The 18699-nt window shown below is 43.3% G+C and overlaps 1 protein-coding gene across 3 annotated transcripts in view; it reads left to right on the top strand.

Moving 5' to 3' along the window:
• The window catches only part of Cyfip2 (cytoplasmic FMR1 interacting protein 2), a 119743-nt gene extending 115530 nt beyond the window's left edge, over positions 1 to 4213 (top strand). For all 3 annotated transcript variants that reach the window (XM_057773791.1, XM_057773790.1, XM_057773792.1), the window contains one exon: positions 1562 to 4213. In XM_057773791.1, the coding sequence (XP_057629774.1) occupies positions 1562 to 1729 (168 nt within the window). In that variant the 3' untranslated portion in view covers positions 1730 to 4213. The remainder of the gene's footprint in view (positions 1 to 1561) is intronic.
• Positions 4214 to 18699: the final 14486 nt, after the last annotated feature.

Genomic DNA, 18699 nt, shown 5'->3' with positions numbered 1-18699 from the left:
TCCATTTAAATCACTCCCCAGTCCCTGGCAACCACTTTTCATTCTGTGTCTATGACTGTATGGACTGAGTGACACTGTATCTGTCCTCTTTGATCTGTTTATTTTGTGAGACTTCTCCATGTTACAGTGCGTCAGAAGCCCATGCATTATGGTTAACTAGTATTTCATCTTACACAGAACACAACCCGCTGATGGACTCTTGTGTTGCGTTCACCTTTAGGGACTGGGAATAATGAAGTGTGAACTCAGGCATCCACCTGAGTCTCTCCCTACACTTCTTTGGAATATACACTCATGAAGTCTAAGTGCCCGGCTATCTAGTAATTCTCTTTAATGTCTTGAGGAACGACCATACTGTTTTTCCTAATGGATGCATTTTTAAATCCTACCAATAACACTCAAGAATCCCAAGTTCATGTATTATTGGGCCTTTGCATATCTTCTGTGGAGAAATGTCTTAAGTCTTTTCTCCAATTTTTAGTTCAACTTACCTTTTTTTACATTTTTCCTTTCTTTATAAACATTCATATGTGTTTGGAGGAACATACCTGCCACCACACCATGTGTGGGGGTCTGAGGCTAGCTTACTGGGGTCAGTTCTCTCCTCCCTACATGTAGGGTCTGGGAATCGAACCAAGGTCCTCAGACTTGGCAGCAGATAATTTTATACATAGAGCCATCTTACTGGCCCAGGATCATAGCAGTTTATGTATTCAGAACATCAGCTTCTTACCTGTGTTACAAATCCTCTCATTCCATTGGTGATATCCTTTAATGCCCCGAAGTCTCCATTTCACTCTGCGTTGGCTGCCAGACCCAGCATCATGAAGAGTTATTTCTGTGCTTTCCTCCAAGAACGTCATAGCTTGACTCATACTGAAGCCTTTTATCCATTTCCAACTTATTCTTGTATACAGACTATAAAATAAGGCTCAGCATTCTTCTGCATGTCGGTATCCGATTTTCCCAGCATTTATTGCAAAGGTTGTCCCTGGCGCACCCGACCTTCAGATGGTCTTGTCATCCTATTCAGAGTTGATTGACCCAACACATAAGAGTTTGTTTCTAGCCCCACAGTTCTATTTCCTTGGTCTACATGATGGTTCTGCACTGTCTTGATTATGGAAATTTATTGTAAGCTTTGAGGCTTGCAAAGGTTATCGATAACCTTCAGCATTTTATTTGGGAACCATAGAGAAATATGTTTTTCTCTTTAAAAAGAGAGAATATGGGCTGGAGAGATGGCTCAGAGGTTAAGGGCACTCTGACTGCTCTTCCAGAGGTCCTGAGTTCAATTCCCAGCAACCACATGGTGGCTCACAGCCATCTGTAATGAGATCTGGTGCCCTCTTCTGGCCAGCAAGCACACAGAGCACTGTATACATAATAAATAAATAAATAAATAAATAAATAAATAAATAAGTAAGTAAATAAATAAATAAATCTTTAAAAAAGAGAGCGAGAGAATATGACCATGGAAACATCAAGAACATGGATCCAGCCCCCTCTTCACCTCTCCCTTTGCTCCCATCCTAACCTAAGCATCCTCATCCTTCTACAGCCCCTGAAGAAGATGGCTGACCGCATCAGGAAGTACCAGATCTTGAACAATGAGGTTTTCGCCATCCTGAACAAGTACATGAAGTCCGTGGAGACAGACAGCTCCACCGTGGAGCACGTGCGTTGCTTCCAGCCCCCAATCCACCAGTCACTGGCCACCACCTGCTAGGCCGAAAGTCCTGCAGACAGACCTTCAACCTGGAGGAGGAGGAGAAACAGGAGACGGAACACAGAGGTCAGCCTGCAGCAGGTCCAGCTGACAGTATGTGGAACCAGCCCGGAAGGAAAAGACAACCTCCCCCAACACATCTGGGCTCCTGCATGTTCTCCCATGATAGCTCCATGGTGGGTTTTCCATAGTGTAAATGAAAAACAACAAGAACACAGGGCAGTGCGTGTTTTTTTTTTTTTTTTAACCTTAACTATATCTAAGAGCTACTGTTTCCATCCCATCTGTGATCGCTTCCCAGGACACTTCCCACCATCACAGGTTCCTATCCAGTATCCATATGTGATCCAGCACTGTAGTCTTAGGGACTAAGAAGAGAAGAGTGTAGCCACAGCAGAGATATCAGCCTGACTCAGTTGTGTGCCTCAGCTCACTGTGTTGTGTGGCTTCCCCCTCCAGTTCCATGGTCACATTGCTTCCTGCTCTAGATGTTAGGGATTCTATCACCAAGACTTGACCCTTGGTGAATCACGAAGAGATTTCTGACTGTCAAGGCAATAGATGATGTTGGCCAGAACCTTTTACACTCTCCCTAAGAGCCACCCTAGCCCCTCCTTGTAGAACAGCCCTAGAGAGGCAAAAAAGGATGATTTCAAAACTGTATCACACCGAGTTGGAACTAGAGGAAGAAAATGGCCAGGCCTACGGGTGGAAAAGTATCTGTCAGCACAGACCAACTTCAGATCCCAAAGGAGAGCTGTTAGGCCTTGTCGCCATGGTGGGAAGATGAGATACCCTTGTTCCTCGTGCAGAAGCTTAGCACTAGACCACATGGGTAATGGACATTACAGTCACAGCACGACACATACCACTAGCTGGTGACCCACTTAGTGACTTCCTAACAGATCCTCATCCAGGAAAATCCCAGAAGAAGGAAAAACGTTAGGGGTTACTTCAACAGACACCTTGGAGATAGGGAGGCAAAGGACAGCTTGTCAGCAAGCTTTCAATCCCAAGACACACCCCACTCCCAAAAGAGGTCCTTTATGCAAACTGGACTTTTCATCATGTCTGCAGCTGAAAGATTCTTGGAACATTTTATTCTTTTGCTCTCAACTTCCTGGTCTCTTCCTTTTGCACATGTTCAATGCTAGAGCGGAGATTTTCTCACAGGGGTATTAGTAACTTCTATTTTCCCAGACTACCTAAACCACCCCCCACAGAATCTGCCCATATAGGAGATCTCTAAGGAGATGGCCATGGCTCCATACAGAGTTAGACTTCTCACCTGCAGAGGGAAGCCACAGTCCTGAGCCCCCAAAATGTAGGAAGTGGATTATAGGTACTCCACTAGCCCAGGGAGGAGAGAGAAGATAGAGGACTAGCCAGCCTCTCCTCCAGGGAGGTGATTGACACCCATCACCATTTTCAATCACACAGAGGACAGTGGAGATATGTATAACCAACACTTTGACAGATGCAGCCATGTACTCAACAGTGAGGTCACGTAAATCAGAGCCCTTGAGGGTCATACACTTGAGTGTTCACTTCTGCGCATGCCTCAGGCCGTCTAAGTCTGAATCTCTGGGAATAAGGCCAGAAGATCGATATCTGCAGTTACTCTGCTGCACACCCCAGATTTAGAGCCCTTGCTGTAGCCAGGACAATGCCGCTAACTCCAGGCTCTGGGGTCTCTCTAAGCAAGAGCCAGCATCATTTGTAGTGTAGGGACGTGGTCTGAAATGGAAGCTGGTCAGTCCTCCTGCTTGGCGCCACCCCTTCCTAGTGTGATCTTTTTTCTCCTTTAAGGACCATAGATATCTCCACCTCCCACATTTCTAGTCCTGCCTGAGAATAGTACTTGACTCTCAGATAAACAGGTTTTATACTCTAGAGTCCACTCTAAGCGCTCCATCACTGCTCTGTAGAGATCTGGCCTATTCCCTTCAGAAGTTTACCGTTCTGGCTGCTCATCCTTCCCATCTTGCACTCGTGACCCCAAAAGTTGACCCTCTGGGAAGAGCCACAATCTCAAGAGATTTGATCCCAGTAAATTGAGATCCTCACTTGGAGGATAGAGCTCTCTCTCTCATTTCCTCCGCACTTGTCTGTGGACACCGCACAATTTCAATGTTTTCTCTCTAGTGGTCCTTGTTTCCCTCTCCACCTTTTTGACTTTTTTTTAAATGTATTTAAAAGTCAAGAAAAAGAGCTTAGATTTTAAAATGTTTTAAAAAGAATTCTGTTTCAGAAACTGTCAAGTGTGTACCATATTTGTATTAACAGTTGTTGGGGATTTTTGTACAATGAATTTACATTTATTTATGGTGAACTTATATTTACGCTCGTGATCAAAAGATGTTAAATTCTTAAATCATATTTGCTATGCAGCTGAAGATGATATTTTGATTTGTATTTTGGGGGTACCTGTGTTTAGTTGATAAACATTTTCATCTCCATTAAAACCGCTTCCAAACTCGTCAAGCCAGCATCTCTGTCCTGATTTCTTGGCCACCCTGATCTAGAGAAACTTAGGTCTAAAGAAACAACCTGAAAGAAAAAAATAGAAGAAAATTAAAATATAGCACATATATTCGCTCTAAATTAATAAGTCATTTTGTTTTCTCATCAAAGGAATAGACCTTTAAAAAATAAAACTTGTCTTGGGGTCTGGGGATTGCTCAGTAGTTAAAGGATTTGCTGAGTCAAGTATGAACACTCGAGTTAGGATCCCCAGAAACCCACATAAATGCCTGGTTTGAGGAGCTTATCATCCATAACTAGCTTCAGAAGGCAAAGCAGCGGACCCCCAGAACGTGGTAGCTAGCAAGACTAGCCAGATTACTGAGCTCTGGATTTGATAGACCCTCTCTCAATAAATAAGACTGAAGAACAATCAGGTATGATTCTGCTATCAACTTTCAACCTGTGTATGCATACACTGTTCCACATGAGTGTGACTACAAACAAAGTATGCATACACGGGCACACCACACACAAAAGTGGAAAAGGAAAAAATAAACAACAGTTTTGTACTAGGCGAGGTAGAGGATTCCTGCTCTTGCGAATGATTCAATCTCTTTGCAGCTGTAGTTTTGAGGGGGGGGGGACTGGAAACTAATATTTAATAAAGCTTAATGTATATAGGTGTGCTAAATCTAGCCATTCTTTTAAGCATCTTCCATCACTGTGTAGTGCACACTTTACAAGCATATTTACAGACTGCAAGAGACCGTGTTTATTTTCACCTCGATACCAAGTATCAATGCTGGAATTTGAAGAGAGTTCAAAACCTGGACTGACCCTCAGACCAGATCCCCCAAACTAGATTTGGAAGTTTGGTCAGTGGACTGTCAGGAACTCTAGGGCAGTATGATCGACCAGTCTAGTATCAAAGGAAGCTCAGCATTGTGGTTGCAAAGTCCCCAGACTCAAGCAGGACTAACGCCTGGAAAGGCATTGCTTTCATCAAGAATATATTGATTGTGTAGCGATTAGAAGGATGTGCTTTAAACCAGCACCACGGACTCAGGGTGTCAATTTCACAGAGCCTTAGATTTCTTAATGACCATCTTCAACTGTATGCCAGAACCATAGTGGTCACCTTGCTGCCTGGGCCAACCTTCAAGCTTCAAGGACCTGGGTGTTCTTATCTATCTAGGCTCCCTTCCAGCCTAGCTCTAGAAGACTTCCCAGAAGAAGTTTCCCTGGCAATGACAGAAATTGATAAAGAAATACTTTCAGCCCAAACAAAAGCCTGTTATCTCAAAGTTCACATAAGTACAAGACAATGTTACGACTCATTCAGAACCACGTTCAGAATATTATGGGGTACAAAGGGATGTACAAAGCAATTTCAACCCCAGTCTGAGGTCTAAAGGAGGGAAAAAAAATTAATAATGACTCAGCTAAAGTTATCAAGGGCTACATATTACAGAATGATAGGAAATTCTGCTATCAAAGCCTACAATGTGGGAGTGGGAGATAAAAGGATACAGATGTTGGCAATTAGCAGTAAGCTGTTATCAGCTTGGAACAATTCTCACGAAATAGTAACCACAAAGCAAAAATGCATACCAGAAACAGAAGAAAAAAACCAAAAGAATTCAAAGCTACCAAATGCATCTAACCACAAAAGAAAGAGAAATAAATAATTTACAAAAGAACCAGAAAACAGTTAACAAAATTTTAGTAGGGAATACTTACCCTAACAATAATTGTCTTGATTATACATAGATTAAATTTCCACAATAAAAATCTAATGAATAAATGGAATCTTGTTTTATTTTTTGGTTTTTGAGATAGGGCCCTACTGTGTTTTCCTAGCTGGGCTTGAACTCGAAGAGATCTGGCTGCCTCTGCCTCTACAGAGCTGGTATTAAAGGCAGGTGTGCACCACATGACCAGCCCAAAGATGTATATGTACAAGAGACTCATTCTGCTCTTAAAGACATATAGTCACAAAGTGTGGAGAAATGTGCCTCAAAAATGGGAGCCGGGGAGACCAGGGTGGCTGTATATGACAAAATAACTTCACACTGTTTGAAGAGATGCCTATTGACATACAATAATGAAGGAGCTAGCAAGTCAGGAGGAAATGCCAATTGTAAATATGTATTCATCTAACCTAGCAGCAATAAATATAGAAGACAAATATTAAAGGATCTGAGGGAGGAAGAGATAACACTGTGGTATTTGTAAAGGTTTGCAATAACCCACTTTTAACGTTTAGATCCACAAACAAAATTAAGAGGGAAAGACGGGAATTAGGCAAAGCTTAAAAAGCACCCAGCAAATGTTAAGTGTACTTAGCTGAGAAAAGTCAACACTGAACAGCAGTGCAAATCCCCCCAAACACGACTTTTCGACATTCTTACAGCAGGAATTCATGGGGTTCCAGAGTGTCCTGAATGGCTGAGTGTGAGTATGCAAATAAGGTGAAGAATTCCAACCAATCAAGGAAGAGCTGCCAAACCTGTAGGGGAGGGAAAGAACCCTGAGGTGCTGAATGTGACTAACAGGTCTCTACAGAGGTAATGGGGATGGTAAGAAAGAGTTGGTCTGGTCAGTTGTCACCAGTCCCTTTGCAGGCTGGCTGCTGCTTCCCTGGTAGGGCGGGAGTAAGGGAGTGGGAGTGGAGGGTCTTTTTTTGCTGTAGAATCTGCTCTGTAAACACCCATTAGTCATCTGCTCTCTGTAGCTCTTTTGCCCTCTGGACTTGAGCCCGCTGGCCGTCACAAAGCTGGGGCGTGGGGGGCACCAACTCCAAACAGATAGATATATATATACAAGGGGATGTAGCTCCGTTGTAGGATGCTTACCTAGTGTGCACGAAGCCCCCAAGGTTGAACCCCAACACTCAACCAAACCTGTAATCCTCGTCATGGAAAATGAAGGAAGGGGGCTGGAGGATCAGAATTCCAAGATCATCCTTGACCTTAAAGAGTTAGAAAGAAACGGCCTTCACCTGTGAACACGTCCTGGGTGGTGCTAACAAGACACTCTGGGTAAGACAGCACTGACTTAAACCTCAAACCCAGAAACGCGTTTTGCCCACAGACAGCACGCAGCTCTAATTTACTAAGAGACATGGTCGTAACTGTGCCTCTATGTCTTTTGAGGGGTGGGGGTCAGGGGTGAAAAACAGAAAGATTTAGTATGTTGTGGATCTGCTCAAACATCGAACATTTAGTGAAACATCAGATTTCACTCTCTAACAACTTCCGGATGCTAAACGCTATTGCTGACAAAATGTTAATGGGATCAAGTTTAGATAAGACAGAACATGCACTGGAAGAATTAAGTGAAGCGGAATGCCCTCGGCTACAGAGAAGAGTGTGGTCTTCAGAGAAAGCGAGATGTGGGGTACTGATTATTTAGTATAGCTTTCACTTTCTGTTGATAGCACAAAACCCAAGGGCATCTAAATGTATCAAATTTACTTTGAAGGGATTTAAACAATTTTTATACATACATTTTAGAAAACAACTTCTCCTAGGTGAACGCAAGTATGAAGTTTGCAGAAAAAGTGTGGATGCGGGGATATTCTATATGGAAATGAAATAATAAACAGATAAAGACAGTGAAATAAAAATGTTTTACACAACTAAGATTCACCTTCAGGGCAAGCTGGCATACATTCTTGCCTTAGCGTCTTGTAAGCCAACACTCACACCACTGAAAGGCATTGAGAAAAAAAATTGAGCCCAAAGCTCAGTACGTTATAATGTCTGACCCATAAATAACCATTTGAAAGAATGAATCAAGAACATCTTATAAGTACTGAAAATTACATGGGCTTGTTATGTAATGCAACAGACATATTTTGTCATGCTTCTGTGGCAGCAATGGCTACATATGACCATGTCACTTCAGTCTAATGTCACATGTGTGGTTGACGTGTGAAGCTGAGCATCATTTTAAATTCCTACAGGAAATGGTCCCTTATCAGAGCAGAGTTTCTTGGAATTGAAACGAATCCTTTTTAAAGTCTTCCAAAGGCTACAGTGACTCTAAGTTGCCCATAGACAATTTTAAAATTTAAGGGGCTGGAAAGATGGCTCAGAGGTTAAGAGCACTGACTGCTCTTCCAGAGGTCCTGAGTTCAATTCCCAGCAACCACATGGTGGCTCACAGCCATCTGTAATGAGATCTGGTGCCCTCTTCTGGCCTGCAAGCATACATGGAAAGAATGTTGTATACATAATAAATAAATAAATAAATATTAAAAATAAAGATTGAAAGCTATCTTATAAAAAAAATTTAATTATGAGAATATAATAGGAGCTAGAGAGATGGCTCAATGGTTAAGAGAACTTGCTGTTCCTCCTTCAACAGACCCAAGTTCAGTTTGCAGCGCCCACATCAAATGACTCTCAACCTCCCCTAACTCTGGCTCCAGGGGATCTGACACACTCTTCTGGTCACCAAAGTCACACTCACATGCACAAATGTACTCACTCAGACATGCAAACACACATACATGTAATAGAATAAATCTTTTAAAAACCATTACAAATGCTAAAATTAAGAAAGCAAGCAGAGTACCTGCATAGAAGAATATAAAATACATATTTTAAATCCTGCAACTTGGAAATATCTAAGAACTATTGCATTTAATTGGAGTTTTCACCTACTTTGTCATATTAAAATCATGGTTTTTATTTCTACTGTATTTAGTATAATAAAGTGTCAAGTCTGGATGACAGCATGTTTTATAAGTTTATTAGTTATATGGAACTTTTAATTGCTTAGAAACATATGGTATGCGCTACCTTTGCTCCAGACGCTGCCACATTAAATAGAGTCTATGATGGGAACGAGATGAAGACATTCAACTTGATTCGCGTAGGAGGCAAGTTACCCACTCCCACAGCCTGCCCCCACTCTTCCATGTGGTTTGATTTATTTTGGTTTCCCCACCCAAGCTCCCTCCTGTGGGATTCCCACTGGGTCCCAGATGCTCTGCTGTCTAGCTGGCCCAGGCTTCCTGCAGACTAGGATGGGGGGGGGGGGGTTTCCCTGGGAAAACCCACTGCAGAGTGCTATCAGAGCAAAAACCCAGGCAGGAACTCCACCCTCATTAGTCTGAATAAGACCCAGGCATTTCTGCCTCCTGGGGTTTCCGAAGAACAGGAAAAGGAGAAATCAAAGAGAGCCAGTTGTGTGGGTCTTAAAACACTTTCTGGCAGGGAGCCAAGAGCCTGGGAGCGCTCAAGAAAGTGAGCCAGTTCAGTGATGTGCTAGGGATGACAACGTAGCCCAGAGAGTGGCCACCACTGTCTACCGTATATTCTCGTCCACTCCCCTCCCTTCAGTGCCAATACCACCACTCCATTTTTGTGGAGGCTCAAAAATGTGAGACTGTCTCTACCTTGACCAAAGGTCAGAGAGTTGGAACTTCTATTCCTTCAAAGTTTCTGTGTTTCTACCTCAAAGATCCCACCTAGATTTAGACCAGCGAGCTCGGGCTCTCCCAAGGTTTTTGTCAACAGGTGTGACTAATAGCCAGACCTTGTATTTCAGGAATAGAGAAGTAGATCTGTTTCTACCTCAAACAAAAGTCTTAAGATCCAACTAACAATTGGATCCTTTGAACAATCCTTAAGGAGGTAACAATGGATTCCACCCACGGAGAGGTTTGCCTACAGAATGTTTTGGTCTAGGGTGTGAGCGTGACTTGTTTTGTTCTAGCAACAGAATGGTAGCTAAGAATGTAGCCCACAGCTTTCAGCTGGTCTCTTCATTTCCTTGTATCATGTTAATGCAGTTTTTTTGTTTTTGGTTTTTGGGTTTTTTTTTTTTCTATCTTACTCCTACCTTTTGGAGTCAGGGTATTTTAAGCAATGGAAATTAACGTGGCCGACTTCAGTACTCACTGGAACTCACTCCCGGTACTATCCTATGCTTTTGTTTGTTATTTTCACTCCTGTCTTCATACCTTTTACCAGCTTTTCTAATCCCCGTACCCCTACGCTGGTAAGTGGTATTTTTGTTACAGCTAGTCTAACACATTTTATATACAATGGCCCAAACTCAAAACACAACAGAAGTTCAACAAGCTCACCGCTGGCCTTTCCCAGTTCTTGCTACGGCGCAAGATTCTTCCTTTCTCCCTGGACCCTCATACCTACCCCAGTGTACCAGAAATGTCACCTCACCCCTCCTAGTCTAGAGAGACTGAGATTTTTCTGTCATCCTTTAATAACTTCCCTTTCTTCTACTGCTCCAGGGGAGCAGCCTCTCCAAGCTCTCTATCCTTGGCCTTAGCCAGTGTGAATTTTCAACCATTTAATAAATACAGATCCCAAAAGTGTCATATACCTCTGTCCTCACCACCATCATCATGCCCATGTCTTGGACACTGGGAACATAGCATAAATGTTCCTCTTATGTCTGATGAATCAGTGTCCCTTAGCCCCGCTCCATCAATCAAACGTTTGCCTTGTACTTGATATCAACAGGTAACCTGCCTAGAAAGGCAGTAGTCATGACAGGGAAGAGTAGAGAGAGTGATCTGGTACATACTGTGGAATGCAGAAAGCAGTCTGAGAGAAAGATGGAGGCAGGATGGACAGACGTAAACAAGAAAGGAAATGATGCAGGTAAGGCATCACATGCCTTTAATCTCAACATTTAGGAGGCAGAGGCAAATTATCTACATAGTTGACTTATAGGCCAGTCAGGGCTATAGAGTGAGACCCTGCCTCATAGATAGATAGATAGGTAGATAGGTAGATAGGTAGATAGATAGGTAGATAGGTAGATAGATAGATAGATAGATAGATACATACATACATACATACATACATACATGATTGATAGATAGATGATAGATTGATGATAAATAGATATATAGATAGATGATACATAGGTAGATACATAGATACATGATATATAGGCAGGCCAATAGATAGATAGATAGATAGATAGATAGATAGATAGATAGATATAGATGAATAAATAAATAAATGGGGAAACGTGGAACAGAAGGGTTGAAAATGAGATTTGCTGATGGTCCTATTTCTTTCTCTTGGGGATACTTTTCAGTCAAGAACACAAGCAATAGAAAGCAACAAGCTAGGGTGCCAGAAATTAGTAAGATTTTAAAATTAGAAAACATTTTTATACAATATATTTTGATCATGTTTTTCTCCCTCCCTCAATTCCTCCCTACTCACCCAACTTTATGTTATTTTCTACAACTACAACTAAAACCAAAAATCAAAACAAGAAACAATAAAACAAAAAATATCAAAACAAAACAAGACAAAAAAAGAATTCATTTGGTGTTGGCTAAGTACTCCTGGAATGAAACCTGCTTTGGAATGTGGTTGCTATACTCAGTGGCATTTCGTTTGAAAAAATTGACTTCTCTTGCCAAAGGGTATCTTACAAATAGTTTCTAGCTTAGAGGTGAAATCCCATGTCCACTTCCCCACTCAGTCCTGGGACCCACCTGACTCAAACTTGTATGAGCTGTCACAGTCTCTCTGCGCATGTCAGTCCTACTGTGTCTTGAAGACACTCTTTCCTTGCTGTCAACTGTTGTGTGGTATTTGTACATTGTGTAAGGGTGTTTTGTGCTGTGATTGGTATAATTAAGAACTGAACAGTCTATAGCTAAGCAGGAGGTATAAGAGGGACTTTTGGGTGGTGTGGGAAGTCCTTCTGCGTATATGTTGGTTTTATTGGTTAATAAATAAAGAAGCTGCTTTTGGTCAATGGCATAACAGAATATAGTCAGGCTGGAAGAGTAGGTGGAGTCAAGGAGAGGCCATGGAACCCTGCTGGAGACAGAAGCTAGATGCCAGACAGAACTTTACCTGGTGAGCCACAGCCATGTGGCGATACACAGATTAATAGAAATGAGTTAACCAAAGATATAAGAGTTAGCTAGCAATATACTTAAGTGATTGGCCAAGCAGTAATTTAAATAATATCGTTTCTGAGTGGTTTTTTTTTTTTTTTGAGTCTGAGCAGCTGAGAACAAACAAGAGACCTCCTACAGCAAATTGGAGCATGGTCGACTATATCCACATAAAACTTGAGAAAGCTTAAGAAAGCTTAAAAAGGAATTCTAAGCACTGTGTCATGTTTGGTAGCATCCATGGGCCCTCTTTGGCCAATGACTGAACATGATGTCATTTCTGGCACTGGAGGTTTTCCTTGGGGGCATAGGATGTCTAGTTGGATCATTGTTTCCTCAACTGTATGGTGGTACCACTTTACAAATTCCTTTTATAGATTTCTGTATTTCAGGAAATTTCTACTATAGTGGGTTTTCATGGTTTGTTCATTTTTTTAAAAAAGCCTTCAGTGCTAGTTATCCCTCCCCATATTCTCCTCCTTTACCTGGCTCTCCAATCCCCTCCTCATTGAACCTTCCTCCATTTCAGTTTCTCCTTCATCTCTCCATCACACTGCATTCTCTTTCCCCTTCCTTGGGAGATCCCTTCCTTCCTCCTGGTCTCTTACTAGGATCTATATAGCCCTCTGTGGCTTTTGGGTTGCAACACACATATGGAAAACTTAAAGATAACCTGAGAAAACATAATTAGCAACTTCTTGATCCAGAGAAGCATCCATTTCCTTAGCAACAAAGAATGGCAAGGTGGTGACACCTACCTGTGTGCTGTTACAAGACTTCAGTGGCACAGATGTGGTAGCGAGTCATCCTCCTGAAGTCCCTCTTCTCTTTGCAGCCATATCTTAGTGGTCCGTCTCCTTCTCTACTGCCAGAGTTTCTACTCAGAGAGCACTGGGAAGGCTCAAGTTCATCTCAAAGCTCTCACTCTAGACTTTATCAGTCGGAAACTTTCCCAATAAATGCAAAGGCCTGTCAAAAAAACCCAGTTGGATGGCTGGAAAGATTGCTCAGCAGTTAAGAGCACTAGCTGTTCTTCCAGAGGACCTGGGTTCAATTCCCAACATCCACATGGTGGCTCACAACTGTCTGTAACTCCAGGATCCAACACCCTTGTACACACATATATGCAGGTAAAACACCAATGCATGAAAATGAAAGGAAGAAGGAAGGAAGGAAGGAAGGAAGGCAGGAAGGAAGGAAGGAAGGAAGGAAGGAAGGAAGGAAGGAAGGAAGGAAGGAAGGAAGGAAGGAAAAAGAAGCCAGATGGAGAGGAAAATGGCTGACCACAGGAGACAACCGCAGAAAAGGCTATTCCAAGATGTAGAAGATAGAGGGGATATTTCCCCATCCCAGATTCTCTTTAGCATACTCTCTGGCTCCCAAAAAGAGCCCACAATTTCTTAGAATCTAGGGCCACAATTCCCTCGTTGGACCTCTTGTGTGTACATTTCTCTGACCCACAGGTAAGGAAGGCCTTTATTGCCTGGGGATGATTTGTTAAGAAAAATGGACTCACTTGTGACCTGAGGTATTTCCCAAACCCCAACTCAATCCAGGCCTGGCTTTCCCACACTTTCTGTCTTCCAGAGGAGGATATGCAGGCAAAGCAGTTAACAGCACTGGGGGACAGGAGTCTCTACTCCTACTTCCTTATCTCAGGCTTCATTTTCTTCTCCTCCCAAAGGAGACCAGAACACAGGTGCTTTCATGGGATCTCTCCCAGTCCAAGATTTCCCAAGTGGAGACCGTGTGTGCTCTCAGGGTACAGTGAGGAGTCCTGGAGGAAATCTCTCTCCTCAGGGGGCCCTGAACAAGTCTCCAAGATGTGTGAACATTCAGAAATAGGAAGCCTGCATCTTCTTTAGACAGTCATAGACAGCCTCGGGTTCTCTGAGGGAATTCATAGAGAGTTTAGAAAACTCGACGAAACAACATTCACCTAGTCCCGGGGGATATGACAGATGGCACAGTATTATACTAATCCTGCAGCTGATTTATCAGGTTACTTGGAACGAAGTTCCTTGAAGCAACACAAACTTACAATCTTGTGGAGAACAAAAAAAAGAAACCCCACTGTCTGACACGGCCGCTGGGCTAATGTCAGGACGTCAGGAAGCCTGCTTTCCTCCAGACACACCAGGGCAAAAATCTGTGCCTGGTTTATTCTTGCTCGCAGAGGCTACATGGCTGTGACCATATTGCTTTAGTGTAGGTTTCCATCTTTCCTTCCCTGACCCTACCCTTCTGCTTCTTCTTTTGATGACTCCTGGGATTATACTGGGGCCATCTAGAAAACCCAGGCTACTGGCCCATCTCAAGATATTCAGTGTAAGTCTCCCCAACATGGTTGCTCAAACAGACCTGAACAAGGATGACACTGATCAACATGCCAACCAACCAACCAACATGCCAACCAACATGCCAACCAACCAACCAACATGCCAACCAACCAACCAACCAACATGCCAACCAACCAACATGCCAACCAACCAACCAACATGCCAACCAACCAACCAACATGCCAACATGGGAGGGGGAAGCTCACAATGCTTCAACCTTAGACAATGAACTACATGCAGCTCAGAAATGCTGAGAGCCGATGAAATCGTCTTCCGCAAAGAGAATACCAATTGGTTACTCAAACGGTCATCCCTGAAACCACATACGTGCAAGTAACATTAAACAGGCTGAAATGGTTGTATTTATATGTTTAGGGGATGCATAAAAAACAATCACAAATATATATGTAACATACACACATAACAACTTTTTAAAAAGAGGCCATGAGAGATGGGATGTGGTGGTACACGCCTTTAATCCCAGTACTAGGGAGGCAGAGACAGGTAGATTACTGAGTTGGAGGTCAATCTTGTCTACAGGTGTGTTCCAGGACGGTCAAAGCTCCACAGAGAAACCCGTCTTGGGGAGAGGGAAAAAGGGGAGAAAATTTAAAAGAGAACTGAGTGGGGAGGGGATAACATGGGAGGGTTGAGAGGGAGAAAAGGGGAAAGAGGAAGTAATCTAATTATAATACAATATCAAATAATAAAATATGTATTTTAAAGATACTCAACATAACCACATAGTCTTTTTCACAGGGTAAGGTAACAGGTCCCCGCAATTAAGATTTGGACATGGGGGAGGGGAATGTTAGCATTCTGTTGAATGACAATCCCTTTGGCAAGAATCCACTTTTTAGATAGTCATAGTTTCCAACCTAGCAATTCCACTTCTAGAATTTATCCCACAGTTATAACTATAGCCACATATAAAGATTAACTACCTGGAGTCTGCAGAGATGGCTCAGTGCATACAATACTTGATGAGCAACAATGAGATCAGATCCTTAGTACATATATATACATATACACATATATCTATATATATATAGTGTGTGTGTGTGTGTTTATGGCAATCATCTGAAGGCTAGGGCAGGGATTCCTGGGTCAAGCTGGCTAGCTTGTCCTGGAAGACCAGTCTTCTTCTATTGACTCAGTCTTACATATTTCTCCTGCCCCAGCCCCTTCCCATCAATGGAAGAGAATAGTTGACATTCAGTGGTAGAGCTCTGTGGTCAGACATTCCTGTAAGGACCGCTCAGGGTCATCAGTGACTAGCTCTGGGGTCTTAGACAAGAATATTACCTTCAGGAAACCCGAACTGGGAAATGATGAAGCTATAACTTACTTATAACGTCCATGTAATGGCTAAAACTGTACCAGTACCAGAATGATGCTTATCACACAACAGCTCAGTTGTTATTATTAATAGTATCTATTCGGAGAAATCACATGATCCAGAAACGGTCCTTGAACACACACCTCTTACTGAGTGTTAATGCAGGGATGAATTCCCCGGGAACCTCTCTGTAGTATGAGAGAAAACACTACAGAGTTTCAAAAGTAGTTACTACATAAAAATAAGTCCAAATACTTTGTATGTCCAGGATGTGGGTGATTTTAAAAGAATTCACAGCTTGGCAGTGGTGGCACACTCCTTTAATCCCAGCATTAGGGAGGAGAGGATCTCTGAGTTCAAGGCCAACCTGATCTACAGACCAAGTTCCAGGGCAGCCAGAGCTACACAGAGAAACCCTGTCTTGAAGAATAAAAATAAAAGCCGGGCGATGGTGGCGCACGCCTTTAATCCCAGCACTTGGGAGGCAGAGGCAGGCGGATCTCTGTGAGTTCGAGACCAGCCTGGTCTACAGAGCTAGTTCCAGGACAGGCTCCAAAGCCACAGAGAAACCCTGTCTCGAAAAACCAAAAAAAAAAAAAAAAAGAATAAAAATAAAAATAAACAAAAAAACAAACAAAATCATGTCCCTTGTAATCTTGGCACTTAGGAGTTGGAGGCAGGAGGATCAGGAATTTAAGGTCATTCTCAGCTACTTAGTGAGGCCAAAGCCAGCCCGAGCGAAATGATACCGTGCCGTGCCTCAAACCAACAAATGACAGAACTCAAATGTTCTTTGTGAGGTCATGTAAGGACTGGAAAGGAATTTTCCCTGCTTAGTAGCTCCAGTCTATGCTCCTGAGAAAACCCACCAAGTCTTACTGCTTCCATCATGCACATTTAAAAGTGTAAGATCCATTTCCCTTTGTCCAAATGACAAAGAGATTGAATGAGCTCATATCCCCCATGGTCAAAGTAACCTTCTGGGGCAGCTATGGCGACTTCCATCTGTCTTACAGAGATCTGGGGGCTCCAAAATGCTAGACATTAAGAGGGTGACCTTCCCCCCAGATGAAGAGCATTTTTCTTTGGCTCTTCCAGGATTTAGGTCCAACCTCTCTATAGAAAGGTTGTCTGGAGGGGCTGGAGAGATGGCTCAGCGGTTAAGAGCACACTGCCTGCTCTTCCAAAGGTCCTGAGTTCAATTCCCAGCAACCACATGGTGGCTCAGAACCATCTCTACTGAGATCTGGCACCCTCCTCTGGCGTGCGGGCATACAAGGAGGCAGAATGTTGTATACATAATAAATCTTAAAAAAAAAAAAAAGGTTGTCTGGGAGTGGCAGGCAGCTGACACAGAAGCACTAAGATTTAATGGGACAGTAGCAAATAAACAGTTACATTCTTTGAAGAGCAAAATGTAGATAATTATCACTAGCTGAGCTTAAATGGGCTGGAGGGCGGGGAAAGTGTGGTTTCTGATTGGTCTACAGCGTTGGCCTGTAGCCAACCCTGAGGTGGGAGGCTCTGTGCCACTGCCCTTGTGGGGCAACTCTGTGGTCCTGGCATCCCCAAGCGGATGGGAGGAGGCAGATCCTGCACCTTAAAAGAGATGTTTACCCCACCGTCTCAGGTGACAAGCCCTGAAGAAACCTCAGCCCACGCTCTGGATTCCTGTGGGGTCTCTCAGGCGGTTCCGGCACGCGAACCTGAATTTCCGGTGTGATGATGTGAGCAGAAAGTTGCTCAGCTGCCAGTCAGCCTGGAGCTATTCCCATCTGCCCCACACCGTCTCTCCCCTGGGAACATGGCAGGCAGAAGCCTGGAGAAGGACGCGTATGAATGTCAGCAATCAGATCTCAGGTTAAGTGCGGCTTTCTCGGAGAGCTGCATTCAGTCCCTCCCGAGCCATATCTTACTTTATGTCCCATTGTTACATATTGCTTTGTTTTCAGTCAGCTTTTCTGTTTTTGTGTGGCATTTCTACTCCTTCTAGAATATAAAATCCATGAGAACAAGGACCGTCTCTGTTGTGACATGAACTGTCTGTCCCTGGTTGCTAGAAAAGGACCCATAATGCACTGAGTGACTGCTTACTAGTTAGCTAGTGTTACTTTGCAAGTCCTGGCAAGCTTCAGAAGTAGGCACTATGATTACCTTCATGTCACAAATGAGAAACCACAGACTAAAAGGAATTAAATGACTGGATCAGAATCGGGCAATCAGGTAGAGCCATGGCCTGAGTTTGATGCTGAGACCTCTGGTTCAGAGAGCTAATATCCCTGTATTATGCCACCTCGCCTACCCCTCTCCCCCCCCCCAAATATCAAGTCTCGTACACTGACAACTTCATTATAAATTCCTAAGAACTTAGAAGATGGGTGGAGAGAAGAGATGCAGTTGAGAAAAATGCATAGGTGAATTCCCATCTGAGGCTATGGCCACAGAACCAGCCTCCCCAGATGTACTCCCGTGGACTCTGGCCTCCCTGCAGCAAGGCTCTACTGGGCCTTGCAACCAAACAGCAGCCCTGGTCTCCAGTGCCACAGACATGCAGATTCACTACATTTTCTGCCAACTCCAGGAGGCGTGGTGACCATTAACTTCTTACGTGGTGCCAGGTGCTGTTTTACATATTTCATTTCTTCTCTTGCTTCACCTGCACACGAGCCTTACTAAGTGCCTGCCGTATCATCTGCATGCACGCATATATATATTGAGCAAATGGAGGCCCAGGGACGGTAAGGAAACAGCTCATGGATACCTGGCTGGAGAAACTGTGGAGGAAAAACAAGAGGGCAAGCGGCTGAGTCCAGCTTTTAACCCTCTAGCCCCCTGACGGCTCAATGAAGAATTTGGGATTTTATTTTATTTTACAAGAGTATGCACCACCAGGAGGCTCGATGGCTTAGGGAATTGCATGTGA

Source organism: Chionomys nivalis, chromosome 7, assembly GCF_950005125.1.
Source record: "Chionomys nivalis chromosome 7, mChiNiv1.1, whole genome shotgun sequence".
NCBI classification, from domain to species: Eukaryota; Metazoa; Chordata; class Mammalia; order Rodentia; family Cricetidae; genus Chionomys; species Chionomys nivalis.
The sequence above is the reverse complement of the archived record's forward strand: the minus strand, read 5'-3'. Positions and strand labels throughout refer to the sequence as shown.